At 40.8% G+C, this 26607-nt stretch overlaps 1 protein-coding gene across 2 annotated transcripts in view; it reads left to right on the forward strand.

Moving 5' to 3' along the window:
* The window catches only part of LOC142160080 (uncharacterized), a 205309-nt gene extending 180028 nt beyond the window's left edge, over positions 1–25281 (forward strand). Inside the window, exons 1-5 of one of the 2 annotated variants that reach the window (XM_075214995.1) lie at positions 16190–16248; positions 17902–17998; positions 18392–18550; positions 18669–18747; positions 22959–25281. In XM_075214995.1, the coding sequence (XP_075071096.1) occupies positions 17921–17998; positions 18392–18550; positions 18669–18747; positions 22959–25192 (2550 nt within the window). In that variant the 5' untranslated portion in view covers positions 16190–16248; positions 17902–17920 and the 3' untranslated portion in view covers positions 25193–25281. Of the gene's footprint in view, positions 1–16189; positions 16249–17901; positions 17999–18391; positions 18551–18668; positions 18748–22958 lie in introns of those variants that run through there. The other variant, XM_075214996.1, reaches the window with a different exon arrangement.
* The last annotated feature ends 1326 nt before the right edge of the window (positions 25282–26607 follow it).

Below are 26607 nucleotides of genomic sequence, written 5' to 3' on the forward strand. Positions count from 1 at the left end.
GAAGCATACTGAGGAGGGAGTCCCGGGGAGGAAGATGAGATGGAAGATCGCTGTACTTTAAGAGGAATAACTTGAGAGAGACAACGATGGTGACATTCAGACCCCCAAGACGTAACTTGAGGGGTGCGCCAGTCAATCTGGGGAGAGTGACACTGAAGCCATGGAAGGCCTAAGACAATCGGACTTGTCGTAACTGGAAGAATTAAAAACAAAATTTCTTCATGGTGTAGTACACCAATCTGAAGGGTTACTGGAGACGTACTCTGGGTGATGAGACCATTGATGAGGCGTGATCCATCTATAGCCGTCACAGTAATGGGTGTTTTTAAAGTGATCACTGGTAGGGACCATTGATTCACTAGTGATTTAGAAATGAAATTTCCTGCTGCTCCGGAATCAATCAATGCCTGTGACTCAAAGGATTTGGTAGCAAAGGAAATCGTAACATCAAAAGCGCAGACTTTAGATTTCATAGACAATGGAGAGGACTCCAGGGACCCTAACTTCACCTCTCCAGAACTAGTTAGGGCCTGGCATTTCCCGATCTCTTAGGGCAAGAGCTGAGCATATGCGTGGAATCAGCACAATAGATACAGAGTCTATTCTTTACTCTTCGTTTCCTTTCCTCTGAAGATAATTTGGAACGTCCTATCTCCATGGGAATCACAGAGGATGGAGCTGGACGAAATTGAGGGTTTAAACGAAGAGGTGCTTTGACAGCTGTTGTTTTCTCAGACTCTCTTTCACGAAATCTCATATCTACACGATGGCAAAGAGAGATCAAATCTTCTAGTGACGAAGGAAGCTCTTGGGTACTCAGTGCATCTTTAATTTTATCGGAGAGCCCCTGCCAGAAGGCGGCAACTAATGCTTCAGTGTTCCACTGAAGTTCAGAGGCTAAGATCCTAAATTGAATGACATACTGTCCTACTGTATGGGAGCCTTGTCGCAAACGAAGAATGCTGGAAGCAGCGGAGGTCACACGACCTGGTTCATCGAACACACTTCGGAACGTGGAAATGAATTTGGCACTATCTTGTAGAATTGGATCGTTTCTCTCCCACAGGGGGGAGGCCCAAGCCAGGGCTTGTCCCGAAAACAATGAGATAAGATAGGCCACTCTGGAACGATGGGTAGAAAAATTTTGAGGTTGGAGTTCAAAATGGACTGAACATTGGTTAAGGAAACCTCTACAAGTTTTGGGGTCCCCGTCATATTTTGACGGAGTAGGCAGGTGAAGCGTAGGAGCTGTAGACACCTGGGATGGCACTGGGGAAACGGAGGAAAGCACAGGAGCTTCAATATTAGCTGTAACAGTCTGTCCAGATGTTCCTTGGGAGGTTAATGATTGGTAACATTGAAGTAACAGCTGTTGGCGAGCATCCTGTTGCTCCACACGGCTGACCAGATGCTGCAGCATCTCTTTAGCGGTAGGTTCCGTATCTGGATCTGTCATGGCCTGATCTTACTGTCACGGGCACTAGGAGTCTTTACCCAGGGATCACCAGGTGATAGGCTTACCAGAGCAGTATAGGTGGTAATATGGTACTCTGGTAGCAGGGTGATCACGGAACAGGAAATAGCAGATGATGAGATGCTCAGCGCTGAGAAGTAACAGCAGCGGGTCTCTGCGGGAACACGGAGGTAGCCAATAGCAACCAGCAGGTGCAGTAACGATGGGACACCAGAGCAGAGTTGAACTGGAACAGTTGATCACGGAGAGTAGCGGGTAGCAATAGTGGCAGCAGACTCAAGGAAACACGGGAGAGTTGACAAGGACTGAAGACTGAAGCGCACAGAGGCAGCGGATAGGAATCAGCTAAACAGTCACGATGAAACACAGACGGGTTGCAGGTTGAAGACTGTAGTGCACGGAGGCAGCGGATAGGAATCAGCTAGCAGTCACGATGATGAAACACAGACGAGTTGCAGGTTGAAGACTGTAGTGCACGGAGGCAGCGGATAGGAATCAGCCAAACAGTCACGATGATGAAACACAGACGAGTTGCAGGTTGAAGCCTGTAGTGCACGGAGGCAGCGGATAGGAATCAGCTGGCAGTCACAATCATGAACAGGTGAGTGGATGTGAATGAAAGACTGTAGTGCACGGAGGCAGCGGATAGGCATCAGCTAACAGTCCCAATGATACAAGGTAGAGTTGAAGTGGTTAGAAGACTGTAGTGCACGGAGGCAGCGGATAGGAATCAGCTCACAGTCACGATGATACAGTAGATGGTAGAAGTGGTATGGGAACCACAGTAGTAGAAGTGGTTTGGAAACCACAGAGGTAGAAGTGGTTTGGAAACCACAGGAATCAGCTGGGCTGAATAAACGAGGAAACACAGGAACACCTTCAGAGACTCATGGGGAATGAGACTCCAAGATCAGGCAATGTGGTGATGACCACAGGTGCTTAATATAGGGAGGTTGCCTGATCTGCCAATTAAGTTAAAGGAACATACACTGGAGGTATAGAAAGGGCTGCGCATGCGCAGTCCCTCAGGATGGAGGACAGCCACGGTTCCTAAATGTCCGGGAAGAAGCACTCACAGTCCGGTGAGTGACAGCTAGTAGACAGCACATGTTGAAAAGCATTGAGATTATGCAGAAAGGCGTGGAATTTTTTGTGGGAAGCATCTCTGGATACCATTGCTTTCTCTCCAAGGACAATGGCCTTAACAGCTTTGGGCAGCAGACACTCATTTAAAAAAATAGCCTTACTGTCTTACCTTTGCAGGATCCCTACATTTTGGAAATAAGTTGGACACAGTTATACAGAGGTCCTCTGTTGCTAGGACTAACTACTTTCCGCAAGATAAAGGATCTAGATATCCTTCTTCATATCATCAGCACTTCAGGGATGTGAGGAGTTTCATGCCAGGGAGACAATATGACAAAATATGCCAGTCACTACTGCATTCAAAAACAAGGGATGGAGGTCAAGTCAGAGGACTTGGCAATGTCTATTACCGAGATTAGCTCCCATTGATACCAGTAGGAGACAATTTCACAGCATGCAGACCCACACCATCATTGAGCATTCATTGTTGAATATTGTAAAAATGGGTATATAATAAAGTTTCATCAGTACCCCAAAGCAAACCTTTGTCCAGTCCAGAGGTTCATCTGTAAGGCAGAATTAGTAGCTCTACAAAACAGTCTGCAAACTGGAGTCTCATGCAATCTCTGGTAGATCAAGAAGGCACTGGTTTTACTCTAGGCACTTCTTGGTCAGAAAGGCATCAGGAATCACACAGTCCTGCACTTGAAAAGGTTCAACAAGATTGTCCATGTCAGACATTTACTCATGAAGTCTGTGAATTCCATCCTCATGTCTATAGCTAACGGGGACATAGATCCATAGATCTTCAGGATGCCTGTTGTCCTATCCCTGTGGCTGTTGAACTCAGAAGGTTTCTCAGGGGTGGCGACATCTCCAAGGACATTTACAAAGTCACACATATAGTGGAACTGAGGAAGGGAGGGGTCAAGATATGGTCTTATCTGGGCGCCATTCTTGTTGTTCGGAATTTAGAATGCAATATTGATTGCAAGACTGCTCAAGTAATACAGTTTCTGGATCAGTATGGCTGGTTTGTGAACAAGGTGAAAAGTTGTCTTAATCCATCACAACAGATTCATTCCCTGGAGGTCCATTATAGACACCAAATAGAAGAGAGGAAAGATGTATCCAGTTCCTAGCACGTCAGCTGTAGACTCAGAGGCAAGTCCCAGAAAGGTCTGAGATTGGTGGGGATGCTCAAATCCATGAGCAAGATGGCATATCCAAGATCTCCGGTTGGAACTTATAAGTAAATGGAATTACAGAAGGACTTCTCTGGACCAGGTCGTTACCCCGTCAAAAACCACCAGACAGTCGCTCAGGTGGCGGCTCTGCTCAAAGTTAACAATGAAAGGAATATCACTTCTGCAACCATAGTGGGTAATTTTAACAACAGATGCCTGTCTCACAGGTTGGGGAGCTCACCTTCAAGGACAAGTGGTTACAAAATGTGAGAAACCTTCATGTAAACATCTTGGAAATTAGATAAATATAGAAGGCAGTTCAACACTTTCATTCTCACCTGAAAGGGAAGTAGCTAAGAACTTTCTCAGACAACAGAACAATGGTAGACTTTATAAATCAGCAAGGAGGCACCAAGGGGTAAATGTATCAAAGTGTGATTTTTCCCATTGATTTGAAATTGCTGCAGATGGCTAGAGATTTAATTCACCATATGAATTAAACTGCGATTTTGAGAGTCCAAAATCCAATCTCCGGCGATTTGTGTCGATTTTTAAAACACTTATCCCACCGGCGAGTTTAGTCAGAGTCGCTCCATTTTTTATACCTGCTTCTGATTGGCTAGATAGCTTCCACAGCATGCTGGCCATTCTTAACATAACAGGAGGCACAATACAAGTTTTACTTATGAGGGCAATTATGATCTATTGTTTAGAGAGGCAAAAATGATTATTAATTATCTTATAGGGGCAAAATTATTTTATTAAATTAGTGGCCCAAATTTCATGTATAGTTAGGGTACAATGTTTTGCAATGTTGGAATTGCAGTGTGCATCTAAGTGAGTGAGTCAATTAATTTCTTTATGAAGTCCTCTGACAGTTCGAGAGTATCCAGACGTGGAATTTCATCAAGTATCTATCATCCAGCTTATTTGGCCTATTTACATTGAATATCTTGGGAGGATTACATTGTGACTATTTCTGTATATATGGACTGTTTATCGGGTTCATGAGGACAGTTACACCATTCTAGTCCATATACAGATATTTTTCTGTGTCTTTATCCATACAGTTTTAGTCCCAGTGTTTTTTAGATTTATGTTTTTAATTGTTTATTGCAATATTTTGTGTGTTATTTTTGTTGGTATTTATTGAGATAGTAAACTATATGTATGTAACCATCTCTGGTTTGACCGCTTCATCTGTACGTTCTTTCTTGACTTTCCATTCCCTTTTGTCCTTACAATAATATCAGTAATGAAAACAAAGTGAGAGCACTTGTAAAGGAATAAGTAGTAGTGATAATGCATAGTGACTGCTGAGTTGTAGGTATAAAAATTTCAACTGCAGACTTACTGCCCTCACGTGGTGTTTTACCAAATTGCAGGCGGAGGTGAAATTAACCCTTTTGATGCTTGGGTGTTGTGTTTAAATAGTTTGGTGCGTTGTTGCTTGTCCAAAAAGTGACCCATATTTCTAAGCATCCAAGGCCTCTCCAGAACATTTGTTAGCAGTAAGGTGGAAACAAAATGAAGAGGCAACAGTTATAGGTGAGTTAGTCATGATAATACTGTATAAGGGTTATATTGTAGATAAGAATACATCAAAAATAGAGTATTGCTGCCATCAAGTGGTTCTTTGTAGAATTGCTTGTTGAGAAAAAAACGTAACACTTACATTGCTGGAGTATTGTGTTATCTGCAATGTCCATAGCAATACTGTAATTTAATTAGATATTTTACTAATCAGATTATGTATAAACTTTAAAGCTGTAAAATCTTTGTTTGATAGCAGAAACAATATATGCGTAGCTGAACTAAACTTTATGTTTTTATGTCTCCTCTGGGACCCACTAATTATGTTTCGCAGATTAAATGCAAAATTATGTTTGCAGGGAGTTTTGGCTCCTTGTTAAAAAAAATCCAGCCAGGCTTTACTTAAGCAGCTGGTTATCCTGAAACTGGGCAGCTGCCAGAACAGGGCGGGGGAGGGGATTATTTATTGAAGCTGAAGTTTGCTTGCAGACAATATTGTGAATGGGGACAGAAGGTAGTTTTACATGAGCAGCCGGATCATGCTTTCTATTAGTACACTACTCAAGGGCTCACTGCTGCTATGATTTTTTCTTTTGCCATATAGTAGTGTTGGCACACCACTGTATGTTGAAGCGGTTAAATTGCTGTTGGCTTAAAGCGCAATGTCCAGTGAGTGTGATAAACCAGTAACTTCAATGCAGGATCATAGAGAGCGATCAAGTGACTCAGGAAGAGTGGAGCAAGTTACACAATATCAGGAATGTTTCTTATCTGAATATTTTTAGTCGTTGATCTCTTTGATAGACCTGATTTTTTAATGGCTCTATATTTGTTCAAAGATCAGTGCCACTCGTGGTCAACTGTTGTTTAAGAATTGCAGATTTTGCCTTTTTTTGCTCCAGCTGATCGGTAGGAATGCCTATTGAGGCACTGTTGGCTTTCAGTTCGCCAACCCAGCTTTGAGTCCAGTCTGGAACGTTTATTTCATGAGGTCTGATAGTTTGTGAAGTTAACTTGAGGGTATTTGCTTTTAATCTTCAGGGTCAGGACTGGTAGACTTGGAGGTTCTAGGATGGTTTTGAGGCTAGATTCCCTCTCTTTTCTTCTTTCTAGTGAAAAAATCAGCCTTAGCTTGTGTTGTTGATTTGCAGCTCTTTTGAGAGGTGTTATAAGAAAATGGTATCCTGTTTGCCTTAAAACTGTGTAATGAATAATGTGACATTTGCTTCACTCACACTTGCCTGGATAAGCAACTGAATATCCATCCAAAGGCGATGTTCAGTCTGCGAGGCAAAGGCTCAACGTACCGGTAAGCAGCCTCTGCTCCCAATCAGAGGTTGATCTCCGCCTATGTTGCTCCTCTTGGCAGGAACGTTTTGAGCCAGAACTTTGACAACACGGTAGACTGATGGAAGCATTTCCAGTGTTACAACTCCCCAACAGTTAACGACATAGTTCCACGTGGAAAGGGAGGGGACTGATGGAGGAAAGTTAGGCCTCTATGACAATCAGCACTAAACAACCCTCCTTGAGGACAAAATATTAACATTATATATTTTGTCCAGATGAGGTCCCCTAAAATCACCAATAACATATTTTATTTTCTTCTCAAACATTGGGAGATAATGTAGGATTGTTCCATGCAGAACTGCGGCTAACCCATGCCCAGGGCTTAAATTTGTCATCAGTGCCTGGTAAAAAAAAAAAGGGTCCAGCAAACATGGGGACACACTACCTGTGCAGAGGCTCTAAGATGCCAGAACACAAGAAAACATCCCAAAATGAACCCATCTAGAAAAGTATATCTCCTCTCTATTCTGACCAGTATTAATTAGAATTTATCACCAATAAATGTTGATTGAATTTTTTTAGCAATGGATTTGTTCACACTCAAAATGCATTCAGCTCCATGTTCATGCAGGGCTAACATATGCGTATAATTTACCCATTGTCTGATTATACGGTCCATGTAAAAAAGTGTTTATTTTTTCAAAATGTGAAATAATGCTCCCCCCCAAAATTCCCACATCAGTCTGGGATAGTCTGACATTTATGTCAGTGTAACAGAAGCACTGGGGAAGTTGTTAATGGGAGATACATGTGCCCCAGGTTTCTGTCGTATGTGTTTTAAAACCCCAGGGAGAGTGTGTATTTGGAAAGAAGGTTTCCAAACAGAAGTCCGGATTCAGTAAGTCGGTCAAAGCGTCCCTGGGGTTATGAATGAAGATAGAAGGGAAGGCTCCATTCATTAGATTCATTACGATTCTTCCAAACAGCTAGCCAGTTGCTGGCTAATCAGAAGTTTCACCTGTATGGAGTAAGTAAAAGGTTGTGAGGCTGCTCTCTCACTGTCTGGCGAACAGGTCAGGGGCCTGCTGAGAGATACTGCCAACCTGATCTTGCGAAAGCAGTTACTTTGTTTAATAATATTACAATGGTTTTCAAAAATTAAGCAATTGTTTTATAAAAACAACATTTAATCATGTGTTTCATTCAACTAATATCTGAAACAAAAGAAACTCACCAAATAACAACACTCAATTTTATCTTATATCTACATACAGGAGGCAACTTTTATTTTTTTTTGAAGCAGTTATTTGAAATTAGTAGATATAATCGTGCAAGAAGAGGACGTGTAAAAATATAATTACTTTTTTATTTAGGCATTCATATAATTTCTGAATGATTGATTTGATAATATGACCCTAAATTTGACACTTTTCCAGCAACTGCATATATTTCATCTACCTAACTACATAATAACCTTTTACTTGAACACTGAACTTTATATATACATTATATATATATATATATATATATATATATATATACACATATATATATATATATATATATATATATATAATCACATCAGCTATTTATATAGCGCCACTAATTCCGCAGAGAACTCACATCAGTCCCTGTCCCATTGGAGCTCACAGTCTAAATTCCCTAACACACACACAGACAGAGAGAGAGATACACTAGGGTAAATTTTGATAGCAGCCAATTAACCTACTAGTATGTCTTTGGAGTGTGGGAGGAAACCAGAGCACCTGGAGGAAAGCCACGCCAACACGGGGAGAACATACAAACTCCACACACATGGTCGGGAATCAACCCATGACCACAGTGCTGTGAGGCAAAAGTGCTAACCACTAAGCCACAGTGCTGCCCATACACTTAACCAATAACTTATAGAAAGAGAAAGGATCGGGAGAAATAAAGAATATTAATTATGTATTGTGCTGACAGGAGAGTTGGTTCATTACAGATAGTAGCACTCTAATCCATTTTATAAGTACTGTTACTGGTTGTGAGCCGGATAACTTATCAAAGGCATCCAATGCTATGATCAGCCTCAACATTTATTTTTATAGCGTCAGCAAATTCCGTAGGGCTTTGCAATTGGGAGTAAACACAGTAATAAAACAATACTGAGTAAAACAGACAAAGAGGTGAGAGGGCCCTGCTCACAAGCTTACAATCTATGGGACAATGGGAGTTGGATACATGAGGTTAAGTCTACATATTACATTTCAGTCCAGCCAGGCTGCAAAGGTAAAACCCCCAAAACAAAAGAAAAGGGATTAGTATGCTATATGATCCAGTCACACAGGAATGCTTGTCAGAGGGTTGTTGTCTTGTGTGAATTGTGTAACAGTTCGTTATAGGGTAAGTAGTGAGGTTAAGAAGATGATTGAGGAATATTCTAAGCTTGTCTGAAGAGGTGGGTTTTCAGAGAACCCTTAAAGGTTTGTAAACCAGAAGAAAGTCTTAATTTGTGAGGGAGGGAATTCCATAGATTGGGTGCAGCTCGAAAGAAGTCCTGTAAATGGGAATGGGAGGATGTAATGAGTGTGGATGATAGACGCAGATCTTGTGCAGAACGGAGTTGTCAAGATAGGACATATTTTGAGACAAGAGAGGAGATGTATGTTGGTGCAGCTTTGTTGATGGCCTTGTAGATTAGTAAAAGTATTTTTTATATTGGAATCGGTAAAAAACAGGCAACCAGTGTAGAGACATACAGAGTGATTCAATAGAGGAATAACGATTTGCAAAGAAAATCAATCTGGCTTCTGCGTGCAAAATAGATCATGGGGTTTGAGTCTGTTTAGGGGAAGACCAGTAAGGAGGGAATGTCAATAGTCAATGCGGGAGATGATGAATGCATGAATTAAGGTTTTTACACTGTTTTGTGTAAGATATGTGCGAATTCTGGAAATGTTTTTTAGATGTATGTAACAAGATTTAGATATAGATTCGATGTGGGATACAAAGGATAGTTCTGAGTCAAGGATCACGCCTAGGCAGCGAGCTTGAGGGGGTGGGGTTGAAGGTCATGTTGACAACAGAATTAAAAATGTCAGGTGGATAACTTCTGTTGGTGGGTGGGAATATTATTAACTCTGTTTTAAAAAGATTGAGTTTGGGTTGGGCTGAGGACATCCAAGATGAAATGGCAGAAAGACATTCAGTAACATGGGACAACACAAATGTCGAGAGAACAGGAGAGGATAGAAATATTTGGGTATCATCCGCATAAAGATGATACTGAAATCCAAAGGAGCTTATTAGTTTTTCAAGAGAAGTGGAGTAGATAGAGAACAGCAGAGGACCTAGGACTGAGCCTTGTGGTACTCCAACTGATAAAGAAAGTGGAGCAGAGGTGGATCCAGAGAAATTAAAACTTAAAGAGCGATTAGAAAGGTAGGATGAGAACCAGGATAGGACAATGTCTTGAAGACCAAGAATTGTATTGTTTGTATGAGAAGACAGTGGTCAACCATGTCAAATGCAGCAGAGATCCAGGAGAATTAGAAAAGAGTAATGCCCTTTAGTTTTAGCAGTGATCAAATCATTGACAACCTTAGTCAACGCAGTCTCTGTGAAGTGAACGAAAGCCAGACTGAAGAGGATCCAATAGGCTGTTTGTGGAAAGGAAGCGTGCGAACCGAGTCTAGGCAAGTCTCTCTAGAAGCTTGGAGGAGCACGGGAGCTGAGAGATGGGATGATAATTTGAGGGAGAGTTTTGGTCAGAATTTTTTTTTTCCAGAATAGGAGTAATCACTGTATGCTTGTATAATGACGGGAAGATACCAGTAGAGAGCAAGAGATTACAGATTTTAGTTAGAAGTGGAATGAGCACAGGAGACAGGGATCTACCAATTTATGAGGGAACAGAATCAAGAGGACAGGAGGTAGAGTAGGAAAATAAGAAGAGAGTAGATACTTCTTATTTGTGGGATGAAATAAATAGTAAGTGTCAGAGGGTACTGGGAAGGAATTGAGCTGATTGCTTGTCGAGGAAGAGGATACCATTTTTAGTCTGATCTTATCAATCTTGTCCTTGAAGTACGAAGCAAGATCCTGGGCACTGATGGTAGTGGGAGGGTTTGGGGTGGGAGGACTGAGAAGAGATTTAAATGTGTTAAAAACGTGATTGGGGTTAGAAGCCTGATCATAGATGAGAGATTGGAAGTATGTTTGTTTTGCAGTGTCCAGAGCATTTCGATAGGACTGGTAAATAGAAGTATATGTGAAGAGGTACGACATTTACCCCAGTGACGTTCTGCTTTATGGGAAAGTTTTTGTAGATTTCGTCTTACTTTAGTGTGCCATGGCTGACATCGAAGTCGACGTGTAGTATGAAGAGCCGATGGAGCCACTTATAATTATTAACTTTGATTTTTAAGGCGCCACAATGCTCCGCAGCGCCGAACAGTAGGGAAAACAGTACATAAATAAAACAGGGACATACAAGGTAGACAAAAAAAATTAAATAAAAAAGCAGACATGAAAACAAAGGGATGAAGGATCCTACTCATTAAAGAGCTTACATTCTAAGTGGAAGGGGGCACAGCTGAAACAAGAGGAGTAAATGTGTCTCAGAGTGGAAATTGGTATAGTTGTGAGGGTGCATTAGTGTGAATATTGTTATCAGGGATAAGGTTACCTCTAAAAAAGAGCAGATGTGGAGCAGTGAGAGAGGAAGATCAGTCTTGCAGCAGCATTTAGGATGGATTGAAGTGTGGATATATGGGTGTCAGGAATGCCAGATAGCAGGAGGTTGCAATAGTCAAGATAGGAGATGATGAGAGAATAGATAAGAGTTTTGGTAGCATGTTGAGTAAGAAAAGGGCGTATTCTGGCAATGTTTTTAAGGTAGAGTCTACAGAACTGGGAGAGAGTCTGGATGTGAGGAATAAAGCAGAGGGCGGAGTCAAGCGTGACACCAAGATAGCGGGCTTGGGAGACTGAGAAAATTGTGGCGTTATTGATAGTGAGGAAGATATGATGGCAGGTGGTGACTCTTTAGGCAGCGTTGGGACATCCATGTGGAAATAGCAGAAAGACATTTGGTTACACAATTAGTACAGAAGGAAAGAGGTCAGGGAAAGAGATATAGATTTGGGTGTCATCAGCCTAGAGGTGGTACTGGAGGGCAAATTAGTGCCCCAAGAGAAGAGGTGTACAATGAAAAAAGTAAGGGGCCAAGAACAGAGCCTTGTGGGACCCCAACAGATGGTGGGAGTGGAGGGGAGGATGTACCAGAGGTAGAAACACTAAAGGAGCAGTTCGATAGGTAGGAAGTGAACCAGGAAAGAACTGTGTCAAGAAGGCCAATCAAGTGAAGGGTGTGTAAGAGAAGAGGGTGATCAACAGTATCAAAAGCAGCAAAGAGGTCCAATTGAACATGGAAAAATGACCCTCAGATTTTGCAGTAAGTAGATCATTGGTCACTATTGTGAGAGCAGTTTCAGTGGAATGTTGGGGGTGGAAGTCTGATTGCAGAGAGTCTAGAATGGAATTAGAGGAGAGAAAGTGAGACAGGCGTTTGTACACTAATCACTCAAGTAGTCTGGTGGCAAAGGTGGAGGAGAGAAATAGGGTGGTAGTTGGAGAGAGAGGCTTGATCGAGAGATGAAAATGTGTCTTTGTAGAGAGACAGGTTGAAGAGGTGAGTTAGAGGTAGGCATGCAGTGGAGAATAAAGGACATGCGGGGAGGATTTGTGGGTGTGAGGTTTATTTTTTTTTATGTAGGCTGGTGAGTGTAGTGGGTGCAGGAGACAAATCAAAGAGGGAAGTATGCGATCGGCCAATGACCGTCGCCTCTCCTCCACTCTGATCACCTCATCCCACTCCAGAATTCAAGACTTCTCCCGAGCTGCCCCCCTGCACTGGAATGACCTCCCACGCTCCATCCATTTGTCCCCTAACCTGTGCTCCTTCAAACAGGCACTCAAAACTCATCTCTTCCTCAAAGCCTACCAGCCTTCCACCTAACTCTCTCTCCATGCTCACTCTCTTCACTTCGCTCCTCCTCAGTAGAGGGGAGCACTTGGAGGATACTTTACCGCCCCCTGGCTGGGGTTAATGGAGTAAGCAGTTTCTGCCATTCTGACACGACGTGATCCAGGAGGATGCTGACAGTTGGATACAGAGGGTCTAGCAGCCAAATAGAGATGATAACAACAATCACAACTGAGCTCAGTGAGTAGATGAACAGATGCTGAAACAGCAATGCCCGTTGAGCTCTGTGGGTCCCACAACTGGACAGAGAAGGTTGTTCTGTACATCCTAAAACAGCCTTGTTTTTCGGTATTAAGTCGATTCTCAGAGCTGCTGTGACGTTTTCCAACAGTATTTAGAAATAACCAAAGCATTATATTTGTGAGAATAAGGAAAGTGGGAGCTTGGGCTAAGAGCTGAGCCAATGTACAGCTTAATCAAGCCACTTAATCAAGGCCAGTTGCTACGGTTGGGTGAAAATGAGGTACTGTAGTCTCAGGGGAGGAGAATTTAGAGATTGGGGAGAGAAGGTGTTGGAGAGAGGTGGAAAACTGTTGAAGATTAATAGAGTTAAGATATCTGCGGGTATGAGTAGGCCTAGTGGAGTTTGACAGCAGAGAGGTTAGAGCAGTGGGGATGAGCGTGTAGCTGATAAGGTGATGATCCGAGAGGGGGAAGGTGTGTTAAGGAAATCAGAAACTCAGCATAGTCTAGAAAAAAGAAGATCAAGGCAATGGCCATCCTGATGAGTAGATGATTCAATCCACTGGGAGCTGTCGAGTGAGGTTAGAGAGAGTATTTTGGAAGCAGCTTTGAAAGGTGGATTATCAATGGGTATGTTGAAATCACCCAGGATACCTAATGCTATCTTATTAATTTATATGGACATTTCCACATTAAAGGCACGTACTTGCTGGTGTTATGGACATGCTGCGGAAGCATTCCATTTGTGTTGCGGTTTTTGAAACTCACCTTGTTCTATCCAAACGCATTCAATGCCAGTTAATGTGTTGTGGAAGCCCACAGTGAGCTCAAATGGGCTCAGAACACCGGTGAAAATTGTAACAAACATTTGACATGTGTTTTCGCTAGAATTCAATAAGTGCTAATGTAACACAACCAAGGTTCCGGCATAGAGATAAAGAGGTATGTGCCTCTTTAGCGACAATATGACTAAAGGGCACCAACTGTCAGCAGAAAGAGAAAGGTGAGCTCACTTGGGTACAGTGTCAATTTCAGGTCATCTTAACATGTTGTATGTAAAGGTGAGTAAATATTTCTAAGCCTAATGACTGGTGCTGATACCTAATTTGGGGTGACTGAATAAGAGAGATTTGTGCGTAGAGCTGGAGAGGAAATGTCACATTTTATGTTGCATTTGATATTTGCGTTGTCGTTCCTCATTTTGCTTTTACCTTCTTTTGTCATTTTGTTGTGATAATTGCTTTCTGTTGCCATTAACCCTTCCTTTGTTCTATAGCCCAGTCCTGTGCAATACATCTAAGTCAGTTGATTTTACAATTGTGTTGAGAGAATGGCTGGGAAGAGCAATCACCTACCACGGAGCATGTAGTGATAACTACATGCTCCGTGGTAGGCAATTCTAGACCTGGAGGGAGTGATTCGGACATGCTGGGCACACCCATGGGGGACGTGACATGACCTGCTGTGACCCTCTCGTGCACGTGTGATAGTAGAGGGAGGATAGCAGAGGAATGGGATAAACAGTACAGGGCAGAGGAAGAATGGTTGTAAACATGGAGGCTGCTAAACCTGAGTGACAGAGGGATGCATGAGAGTGGTCAAAAACACAAAATTATCAAAGAGAGGGGGTGTGATAGCCATACGTCTCCACTTTGGAGCTCTACAAAGGGGCGTGGTCATATCTCAACGGAGGTGTGGCCACCGCAGGGACAGGCCTAGTGCTTATGAAGCCTAGTGCCTGTTCCTCAAAGCCTACCAACAATCCACTTAACCCTTACCTCGTTGCACCTTCGCAAACATCCTTCTCTTGTTCTCCCCTCTCTCCACCAGCCCCACCCTTCTCTCCCTTACTTTAATGGCTCCCTCCTGTACCTGTTTGTCCACCCTCCCTTAGGATGTGAGCTCGTATGAGCAGGGCCCCTCTCCCCTCCTGTCTCCATACCTGTTCTTCTACTCCATCTTCACTCATATGTCTGCCCGGAGTTCTGAAGTATTGGTACTTTGTGTTTATTGCTGTGTACTATGTCACCCTGTATGGTCTCCTGTTTGTATTATGTACGGCGCTGCGGAAACCTTGTGGCGCCTAACAAATAAATGATAATAATAATAATAATATGAAGACCATTACCCATCAAAAGAAAATTTAATTGCCAGGCGCTGAGCAGCAGGGAATGAGTTGTACCTCCCCCTTTCCGATCTGCTGGACTAAGGTGTCTGTAGTCAGGACAGCAAGACATTGTCCTAAAATTGGGACTATCCTGCCTGAATGGGAACTGTTGGGAGGTATGCAGTTCATTAGGGAGACTCCAGGCAGTGGATGGAGGGTAACAGGAACTCACATGAGCGTGTTTCATGTTATCCTTCTCTAGCAGTGTTTCCAGGTAGAGTGATTCCTTCCTTTTCATCTCCTTTTTAACTCTAAATATGACAAATAAATCTAAACACACACTTAAAAAAAACTTTGCAGTCTCAAAGACTAATAAAAATATATCTTGTATATACACAAGACCTAGACCCAGATGTTGTAAACACTAGAGGGAAGGCAATGTCTATATAATAGAGAAACACATACCTCCCACCTTCAAGAAAGTCTGAATAAGGACAGTGTGTTATCAAGATAAGATGGCGTACCATGTCCCCCCGAAGGCATGTCCTGCAGCTGGTACGCGCTGCATTGAAAGGGCATCATTCAGGGGAGCATTTTTCCCAATTGTCCCAAAATCAGGACCAAGTTCTGGTTAATCTGGGCCAGTTGGGAGGTAGGGGAACACCTGTGAGTATTACTGGAGAGTGGTGGATACTTATAGCACAAAGACGGGGACTCTCCCTGGACTCATAGGAGCGTATGGCAGCCTCACAGATCAGGTCACTCCATCTAGTCAAGAGGGTGGAGCCTGAATAATGCAATTTTCACCTTGACTTTGGGATCTCCCAGAGGGGACATCCAACAAGTATGACAGAGATGTAAGGTGGAGGACAGTAACATACACACACACTACATTGTACACATGAATAAATAACTTATATCACATGGTAACAAGCCCATAACTAGACACACACTATATGGAGGAGAGCCCTGTGTGATGGAGGACACTGAGCACAGGTATAATTACTGTATATCAGGTGGTAAATGAAGGACAGATGATACCAGCACTGGAGCTGTCTCCCTGCTGTACACACTATATGGAGGAGAGCCCTGTGTGATGGAGGACACTGAGCACAGGTATAATTACTGTATATCAGGTGGTAGATGAAGGACAGATGCTGCCAGCACTGGAACTATGTCTTCCTGTTCCCCATGTGAGAGGATACACAGCGGCGGCCATTTTCTTGTGGTCCATATCTCCTCAACGGAGGACAGAAATATAAAACAAATTTCTCCCCCTGCAGTATGATACTCAGTTTAAACGCCCATAAAAAGAGAGATACTTCCGGGTCAGTCAGTGCTGGAACTATGGTTGGAGCAGGTAAGATAGCTGTTATATATGTTATTATTATACATCTTATATCACTAATATACATCATATACTGTAATTATACACACTGCAGTGTAATAACTGCTCTGTATTATACTATATATTATACCACTAATATACATCATATACTGTAATATATACACACTGCAGTGTAATAACTGTTCTGTATTATATTATACTATATATTATATCACTAATATACATCATATACTGTAATATATACACACTGCAGTGTAATAACTGTTCTGTATTATATTATACTATATATTATATCACTAATATACATCATATACTGTAATATATACACACTGCAGTGTAATAACTGTTCTGTATTATATTATACTATATATTATATCATTAATATACATCATATACTGTAATTATACACACTGCAGTGTAATAACTGCTCTGTATTATATTATACTATATATTATATCACTAATATACATCATATAATGTAATATATACACACTGCAGTGTAATAACTGTTCTGTATTATATTATACTATATATTATATCATTAATATACATCATATACTGTAATTATACACACTGCAGTGTAATAACTGCTCTGTATTATATTATACTATATATTATATCATTAATATACATCATATACTGTAATTATACACACTGCAGTGTAATAACTGCTCTGTATTATATTATACTATATATTATATCACTAATATACATCATATACTGTAATATATACACACTGCAGTGTAATAACTGCTCTGTATTATATTATACTATATATTATATCATTAATATACATCATATACTGTAATATATACACACTGCAGTGTAATAACTGCTCTGTATTATATTATACTATATATTATACCACTAATATACATCATATACTGTAATTATACACACTGCAGTGTAATAACTGCTCTGTATTATATTATACTATATATTGTATCACTAATATACATCATATACTGTAATATATACACACTGCAGTGTAATAACTGATCTGTATTATATTATACTATATATTATATCATTAATATACATCATATACTGTAATTATACACACTGCAGTGTAATAACTGCTCTGTATTATATTATACTATATATTGTATCACTAATATACATCATATACTTTAATATATACACACTGCAGTGTAAGAACTGTTCTGTATTATACTATATATTATATCATTAATATACATCATATACTGAAATATATACACAACAATGTAATAACTGCTCTGTATTATATTATACTATATATTATATCACTAATATACTGTAATATACACTGCAGTGTAATAACTGATCTGTATTATACTATACATTATATAGTGTAATATATACACACAAATGTAATAACTGATCTATATTATATCACTAACATACATCATATACTGTACTATATACACACAGCAATGTAATAACTGATCTGTATTATATTATACTATATATGATATCACTAATATACATCATATACTGTAATATATACACACAGCAATGTAATAAATGATCCGTATTATATTATACTATATATTATATCACTAATATACATAATATACTGTAATATATACACAACAATGTAATAACTAATCTGCATTATAAAATATTATTGTACCTATATTATTATAGATGCTCTAGCAGTAATATAGAAACATTTACCTTTAGGATAAAAACAATACTGAGGATGGAAAAATACAGGAACAAGATGACTGAAATGATAATAAATCTCACCCTGGAGATCATCTGTTTGCTGACTGGAGAGGTGAGGGATTCTGGGAATATCACAGTGACATCACTTATCTCTAGTAATAAAACAGGGACATGACTGGAGAGGTGAGGGATTCTGGGAATATCACAGTGACAACACTTATCTCTAGTAATAAAACAGGGACATGACTGGGGAGGTGAGGGATTCTGGGAATAGCACTGTGTCATATTAAAATGCAGGATACTGTGGAAACACTTATTATTAGATCTGAACATAGAAGATGTTTTGGTTTAGAAAGAAACTCATTGATATAGGGAAGTTTTATGCATTATTGAAGGGAAAGGATCCAGTGAGTGGAAGTACCATACTTCTGTCAAGAAAGAGATATGTCCGAAAGGTGTCTATCGCTCTGCACCTTGATATCTATTAGTGTCTCTCTATATGCAGGATTATATTGTTGTGAAGAAGTCTGGTGAGCATGAGGTACTTGGCAGGACCCAGAGCCCCATCACGGTGCCTCCACCTCCCTCACTGATACATGAGAGAGACAATGACCAGAAGATCCTGGAACTCACCAACAAGATCATTCAGCTGCTGACTGGAGAGGTGACTGCTGGGAATGGGACATTATACAGTAACACCAGGGGATGTGTCTGGGTGATGACCATTGTGTGTGTCAGGTTCCTATAAGGTGGATGATGTCACTGTCTATTTCTCCATGCAGGAGGGGGAGTATTTAGAAGGACACAAGGGTCTGTACAAGGACGTGATGATGGAGAACCACCAGACCTTCACATCATCTGGTAAGAGAAGATCAGAGACAGATTAACAAAATTATAAAGAGGGCGATTGCTTGGGACCAATGTGTTTGCTAATTTGAAAAAACGTTTTGCAACCAAAACTCTTAGTCCCTAACCATTCATTAACTAAAGTTGTGTGTAGAACAGGGAGGCCTGTGTGATGAGCTATTCTAGAAGTCCATGACATAAGGATGATTGACACCAGTTTATTGGTAACCAAACCTTTGCTCACCCAACCTACAGCTAGGAAATGCTAAGATGATCTCTCCATGCCATGAAAAAGCAATGACATCGCCTTCTAAGCGAATGATTGCACGCAAGCCATGCCAGGAAGATGCGCCCACAACATTACAAATCAAACAGAACTCTGTGGCGTTCTCATCAACCAGCTTTAATGTAACCAGCTGCTCATTCCAAATTTGTAGTCGGTAGATCTACGGTTTTGTGGTTTTTTTTTTGGTTTTTTTTCCCCTGACACTGTTAATTAATGCACTCATATCACGATCCACCTGTATGCTCCCATCAAGTGTTGCTGATTGCTGTTTATTCTATGTCCAGTATTATGGATATAGAGAAAAATATAGGGAAGTGAGGAGACAGACCATGTGAACCTTCGTGAGGAGACAGATTGCCGACCACCTGAACCTTCGTGAGGAGGCAGATGGCCGACCACCTGAACCTTCGGGAGGAGGCAGATGGCCGACCACCTGAACCTTCGTGAGGAGGCAGATGGCCGACCATCTGAACCTTCGTGAGGAGGCAGATGGCCGACCATCTGAACCTTCGTGAGGAGGCAGATGGCCGACCATCTGAACCTTCGGGAGGAGGCAGATGGCCGACCATCTGAACCTTCGGGAGGAGGCAGATGGCCGACCATCTAAACCAGGGGTGTCCAACCTTTTAGCTTCCCTGGGCCACATTGGAAGACAACGAGTTGGTTTGAGCCGCACATAAAATACACTAACACTAACGATCGCTGATCATCCAAAAAAAAACATAGAAAACAATGCTAATGCTCCCTTGTTGTTGCTCAGTGCTTCAATGACATGCTAATGGCTGCTGTCAAACATCAAGTGATATTGTTACAACATTTTATGAAGGGCTTCAACACAGCAGCCATTAAGACAGGGAGATAAGGTCCGTGATGCTCCAGGACCAGGTGATTTTTATGCACTGGTCTTTGTCCCTTGAAATAATAATAAAAATTCCCCCTTAACTTACCTTTTAATCAGCTTGTTCTCCGATCCTCTTCTCTTGTTTTCTCCGTTTCACTACTACTGATAGTTTGCGCGGGTGACTCTTCTGTGCTGCGCTCCGCAATGGATGTTGGGCGTGATGACGTCACGCCCGACATTCACTGCGAGCGACCGCACGGAGGAGGAGACCAGGGAGGGGGCCGGAGCGTCAGCTGACGTGATCTCGTGACCGCAAGGTAAGTATTTTCTTTTCTTCTTTTTTTGCAGGATTTTTTTTTTTTTCGTCAACAGCGTTGCCCCCTTGCCACAACCAAAACTCCTGCTGGGCCACGTTTATAGGCATGCTGGGCCGCATGCGGGCTGCGGGTTGGACAAGCCTGATCTAAACCGTCGTGAGGAGGCAGATTGCCGACCATCTGAGCCCTCTGCAATCTTTCTTGGGCAAATGCTGAGATTGGGAGGGGTTGGAGATTTTTTAAAACTGTTACTTGCAAAAGATTTGTGGCTACCTTTACACGGTTATAACTTAAAACACAAAACAAAAACATGTCCTTTTGGTGACGTATAACTTAATACCTTGTTGGAAATGTAATGGTTGCCGGTGATGGCACAGCAAGACTCGGCACAAGACATTATTTCAGGGATTGGCGTAGATTCAATGGCATTATTTTCAAAGAAAGTAATTTTTTTTTCATCCCTCCCTGACACTCTCTGAACTGTCAGCATTCTGTATTCCTTATTACCACCTTCAAGACTTCTCCTGTGCTGCTCCTGTAATTCTCTTTAGGTGAAGGCTAAGTGCCCATTGTGAAAGGTTCCTTAAATCCCCCTCTCTCTCTTTTGGGACACTGACAGAATGGCCTAACTCTGCTTTGTTATTTACCCCCATTTATGGGTGTACAGAAGGTCAGTCACTCACCTCATAAATGTTCTGACTGAATGTATATGCTGTGTATATGTATATACTAGACATAGCCTAAAACTATCACTGTGTGCAGGCTATGAGAAAACTTATGACATTGTGTCTTCCTGATTTCTGTGATCTTTTTTTTGTACCTTTCCAGACCTAGCCCTGACCCCAATTATGTCATACATTGTCCTCAATGACACCGCACATATCTCATGCCCTTAGGCCACTTACTAAAGCTATTGTATTGTGAGTGGATTATTACACATCAACAAGAGTGATAGGAGAACCCTCCGAGGAAATATATTGATTATTGGGAAGAGAAAGCAAATAATGGAACTGTACTGCATAGTGAGCTCTGAAGATAGCCTCCATCAACATTAGTAATAGACTTGCACAGCTTTGCTTTTTACATAGTCTTCTACACACATCTAAGACTTCAAGTTGGGGGTGGTAGAATATATTGATTAGTGGAGAGGACACTGGGTGCACTAGAGGTATTCTCATCAAGTTAAAAAACACTACTGTATGACACATTATTTTCTATAGCATTGAAGTAGAAGCTACTGCTTGCAGGTGGTGTGAATTCATTGACGCATCTCTACTGTAAGGCAGCACAGTGGCTAAATGGTTAGCACTTCTACCTCACAGCACTTGGATCATGAGTTCGATTCACGACCATGGCCTTATCTGTGTGGAGTTTGTATGTTGTCCCCGTGTTTGCGTGGGTTTCCTCCCACACTACAAAAACATATTAGTAGGTTAATTGGCTGCTATCTAAATTGACCCTTGTCTGTGTGTCTCTGTGTGTGTCTCTGTGTGTGTCTCTGTGTGTGTGTCTGTGTGTGTGTGTCTCTATATTAGGGAATTTAGACTGTAAGCTTCAATGGGGCAGGGACTGAAGTGAATGAGTTCTCTGTACAGCGCTGCGGAATTAGTGGCGCTATATAAATAACTGATGATGATACTACAGAAATGTGATCTCTACATAGTGCCCTGATAAATGCTCCTAAAATATGAGCCCCATGGGCGAGTAGCCCTCTGCCACATGAGATATGAAGTGTTTGATCCAAGGGACGTTAAATCTAGCATATAGATATTCCTACTACGTCATTATCAAAAACTCTGAAACTTGCACCACTGCTACGGGACACACAAAGATTTGCCTTCTAAGAGACTTATCTTACATATACACGTGCAAGTCACAATCCTGAGTCATGCTGATCCCTGTATTTAAGTGTAGGGATTAACAAAATAGGGAAACATTTAGGGCTAGATTTACTAAGCTGCGGGTTTGAAAAAGTGGGGATGTTGCCTATAGCAACCAATCAGATTCTAGCTATCATTTTGTAGAAGGTACTAAATAAATGAAAGCTAGAATCTGATTGGTTGCTATAGGCAACATCCCCACTTTTTCAAACCCGCAGCTTAGTAAATCTAGCCCTTAGTGTTAGACTATCCAAACTGCTCTGTTTCAAAATTTATGGAAGACAAACATCCCCAAAACATTGCCTATACGTGGTGTTGACAATTGTCATGCAGTTTGGTTATAATACACACTAATTTATTGGCCCCTGAAAATAAGGATTAAAATGGTAGGCTCAGCTAAACATCAACTACCAACATCTGTATAACTTATACAAGGATGATCTTATCTATAATATTATGTGAACTGTCAGGCACAAGTTCATACAATTCTATAATATATATTTAGTACAGTTACCATTTTTTCACTTATTTGCCCCATAATCCCTCTACCTCCCCTCGGAGCGCTCCTGTCTGATTGACCTGTTATAATCTCTACTCATTGTGTGTGTGTGTGTGTGTGTGTGTGTGTGTGTGTGTATATATATATATTATGGGACATCATTGTGGATAGGGTATGATGTAATTTGGGCATGGCAGACTTAATTTAAGACCATAACATATGGCATGGATTTGCTGATAGTCTGTACAGTCCCCTTAGCCAGACATGGCTGATCAATATATAAATGTTGGTGATGTTTGATACACTCACTTTGAAGGAAAAATGAGAAAGAGTTTTGCATTCTGGAGAGAAACTAGAGCATCCTCTGAAAGAAAATATAACAAAATTGTTTTATGTTTTGCAGGTGTCTCTCTGGATAAAAATGTGTCCCACACCAGGTTCTCGCCTTTAGATTGTGGAGACATGAATAAAAGTGTTATCGGAAATTGCCAACATTCCAAATGCTTTAAAACGTGTAATAACCAAGATGATTTGAAGAAATCGGTAACGCGTAAGACTAAGGAGTTGGGTTTAGGTGAGAGAGGAAACCTGAAAGCCACCCCCGTTTACACACCCACAGATCATACGCAATATACATCTACTGATATTAAAGTAGAACCAGTCTCATGTGATGGAGATATCACAGACAACAATAGTTATACACCTACAGATTATACACAATATATATCTCATATTAAGGAGGAGTCAGTCTCATGTGATGAAGATCTCGCAGACACTGACATTTATGCACTAAGAGATCATACACAGTATACATCCGATCATATTAAGGAGGAACCAGTATCGGGTGAAGGAGATGTCACAGACATCGATATTTATAAACCCACAGATCATATACAATATACATCTTTTAATATTAAGGAGGAATCAGTCTCATGTGACGGAGGAAACCTCACAGACACTGACATTTATACACCCACAGATCATACACAATATACATCTACTGATATTAAGGAGGAATCAGTCTCATGTGATGGAGGAAACCTCACAGACACTGATATTTATACACCCACAGATCATACACAATATACATCTACTGATATTAAGGAGGAATCAGTCTCATGTGATGGAGGAAACCTCACAGACACTGATATTTATACACCCACAGATCATACACAATATACATCTACTCATATTAAGGAGGAATCAGCCTCATGTGATGGAGGAAACCTCACAGACAGTGATATTTATACACCCACAGACAATAGTCCATATATGTCTCATATTAAGGAGGAATCAGTCTTGTGTGAGGGAGAAAAACTCATTGTCAGCGATACTAGTACAACAACAGATTACACATTTGCATCAAATTATATTGAGAATCAAATTAAACAGAACAATTCTTTAGTAACAAAACATATTAAATTGAATGAACCTGTTGAAATGATTCACCAAACATCAGCCACAGTAAGTAATATAAATAAAATATCTAATAATCAGAAATGTGTAGCTGCTACATCGAATCTTGCCCAACATCAACTTATGGACGGAAAGTTGGAAAATGTTGTGTTTTTGCAACTGCGTTTTGGCTCATCTCATCCCGGACATACTAGCGGTCATATTGTACAGAGACCATACGTAGGTTATGAACAAAAGAAAACTTTTGGTGATATCTCAAATCTTACTAAATATTGGAGAGCTAACTCTAGGAAGAAAATACCACAATGTTCTGAGTGTGGGAAATATTTTTTGAGGAAAGCCCAACTTGTCGCCCATCAAGTTACTCACACAGGACAGAAACCCTTTGAATGTTCTGAGTGTGGGAAATATTTTCTCACCAATTCCCAACTTGTAGTACATCAAAGATCTCACACGGGAGAGAAGCCGTTTCAATGTTCCGAATGTGGAAAACGGTTTGCTGAGAAAAGGGTTTTGGTGAAACATCAAGCAAGTCACTCATTAGAAAAAACATTTCCTTGTTCCGATTGTGGTAAACGGTTTACTGAGAAATGGAGGCTAGTCAGCCATCAGATTACTCATACAGCAGAAGAATCATTTAGCTGTTCCGAATGCGGGAAACAGTTTTTTGAGAAATGGAGGTTCGTCAGCCATCAGAGAGCTCACACAGGAGAGAAACCATTTGAATGTTCTGAATGTGGAAAACGATTTGCCGAGAAGGGATATTTAGTCAGCCATCAGAGAACTCACACGGGAGAGAAACCATTCCAATGTTCCGAATGTGGAAAATGCTTTGCTGAGAGAGGGACATTAGGCAGACATCGAATAACTCATACTGGAATAAAGAAGCACACCTGCACTGAATGTGGGAAAGATTTTAGAGAAAAATCAACGCTTATCATACATCAAAGAACTCACACAGGAGAGAGACCATTTCAGTGTTCTATATGTGGAGTGCAGTTTGCAGAGAAAAGGAAGTTGGTCAAACACCAACGAGTTCACACATGCGAAAAATGCACATGTCCAGAATGTGGGAAGGATTTTACAAAGAAGTCATCACTTGCTAAACATCAGAGAATTCACAGCAGAGAAAAAACATATGCATGCTCTGAATGTGGGAAATGTTACCGATATAAGTTATCACTTGTCAAACATGAGCGGATTCATAAGGGAGAAAAATAATCGCTGGATTCCAAATGCTGTAAACAATTTGGGGTCTCATTTAGAGTGAGAAACAAAAAAAGTAATTGAAATAAAAAAAAATAGTTCAACATGTTGGTTGTGGACTAGTTTTTTGTTTACCTTTTCTTTTCTGATCCACTTTTTCTTCGGTTTTTTTATGCATTTTACCAAATGACAGCAGTAACACAAACCAAACAACTGGTTGTACTAACAGTAAATGGAGAGCCACAAACCCATATATCCCTTTCACACATACCTGTGTAATATATCTGGTGAACCAAAGGACACAACTATAGAATCTATCAAGGCAGCATCTGCTACTGTAGGTTATAGAGGAGGAGAGCATTAGTAGTAAGAGTGAGATTAGATTCTTCACAGCAACCTTCACACCCTTGTCATAGCACAGAACACTGTAGCCTACTAATTCCGTATAAAAACATAGCTTTTTGATCTAATAGTGTCAGAATGCCTCTCTTCGCAGCCATTGGCCCTCAAAAACCATAGTTCCGAGGCGGTCCTGGTTCGAAGTCTCTCATTGAACGAATAGACCCGGATTTTAGGTCTACTTTGGATCCCACGATACTGGGTATCGGGGGCAAATCTGCCTTCTTGACTGTGGGGATTTGAGGCCCTTATCTTCTGGGGCTGGCTAAGAGTAACTGCCCTGCCTCATGTACTTTGGAACCCGCTGCCGAACACGGCTCACTAAAGTCTCTAGATAAGAAGCACAGACAATATGCTAATCCTTGTTGATAGTGATGTTTTTCCCCTGGCTTAACCCCTTACTGTCATTTTGGAGTGAGAAACACTCCAGGTTCACTGTAGCCAGTACTCGGAGTAGATGCGGTTGGCATTTGTCACCATAAATAAGTGTTTCTTAATAACCCCCAAGGCCATCAGAGCTTTTTTTATGAACACAGTTTTGGGTTGTTTTTATTAAAAAAAAATTACATGAAATGCAGCAGTGGCAGAGGGCAAAATTTAAGAAATATTAGAGGAAGTACCATAATGAGAGGGAGTCCCAGACAGAAAAAAGGCTTAATCTTTCTTGGATGTCCTGGGTACCACACTCTCATCACATCATCATTGATTAAAGAGTCTTATCACTATTTCACCAATTTAAGCACTGTAGATAAAGATTGAACATAAACATAAAAACTGGGCATAAAATCAGCCATTTTGCACCTCAAGATTTGTACAATCGAAGACCTTTCTTGTGTAAGTGGTCTATTAACTATATTACTTATCTAGACATATATATTAATACAAACTTTTCACAGACTTCTGCTCTGACCCTTTTGGGTGAACAAAAGAACAGAACATCTAAAGAATGGATACTTTGCCCTTTATTATATAGAAAAATGTAAATTTTTTTTTTTTTACAAACATCAAAATTTTTTAATATCATCAACCTT

This window comes from Mixophyes fleayi, chromosome 6 (genome assembly GCF_038048845.1).
Source record: "Mixophyes fleayi isolate aMixFle1 chromosome 6, aMixFle1.hap1, whole genome shotgun sequence".
In the NCBI taxonomy this organism is placed as follows: domain Eukaryota; kingdom Metazoa; phylum Chordata; class Amphibia; order Anura; family Limnodynastidae; genus Mixophyes; species Mixophyes fleayi.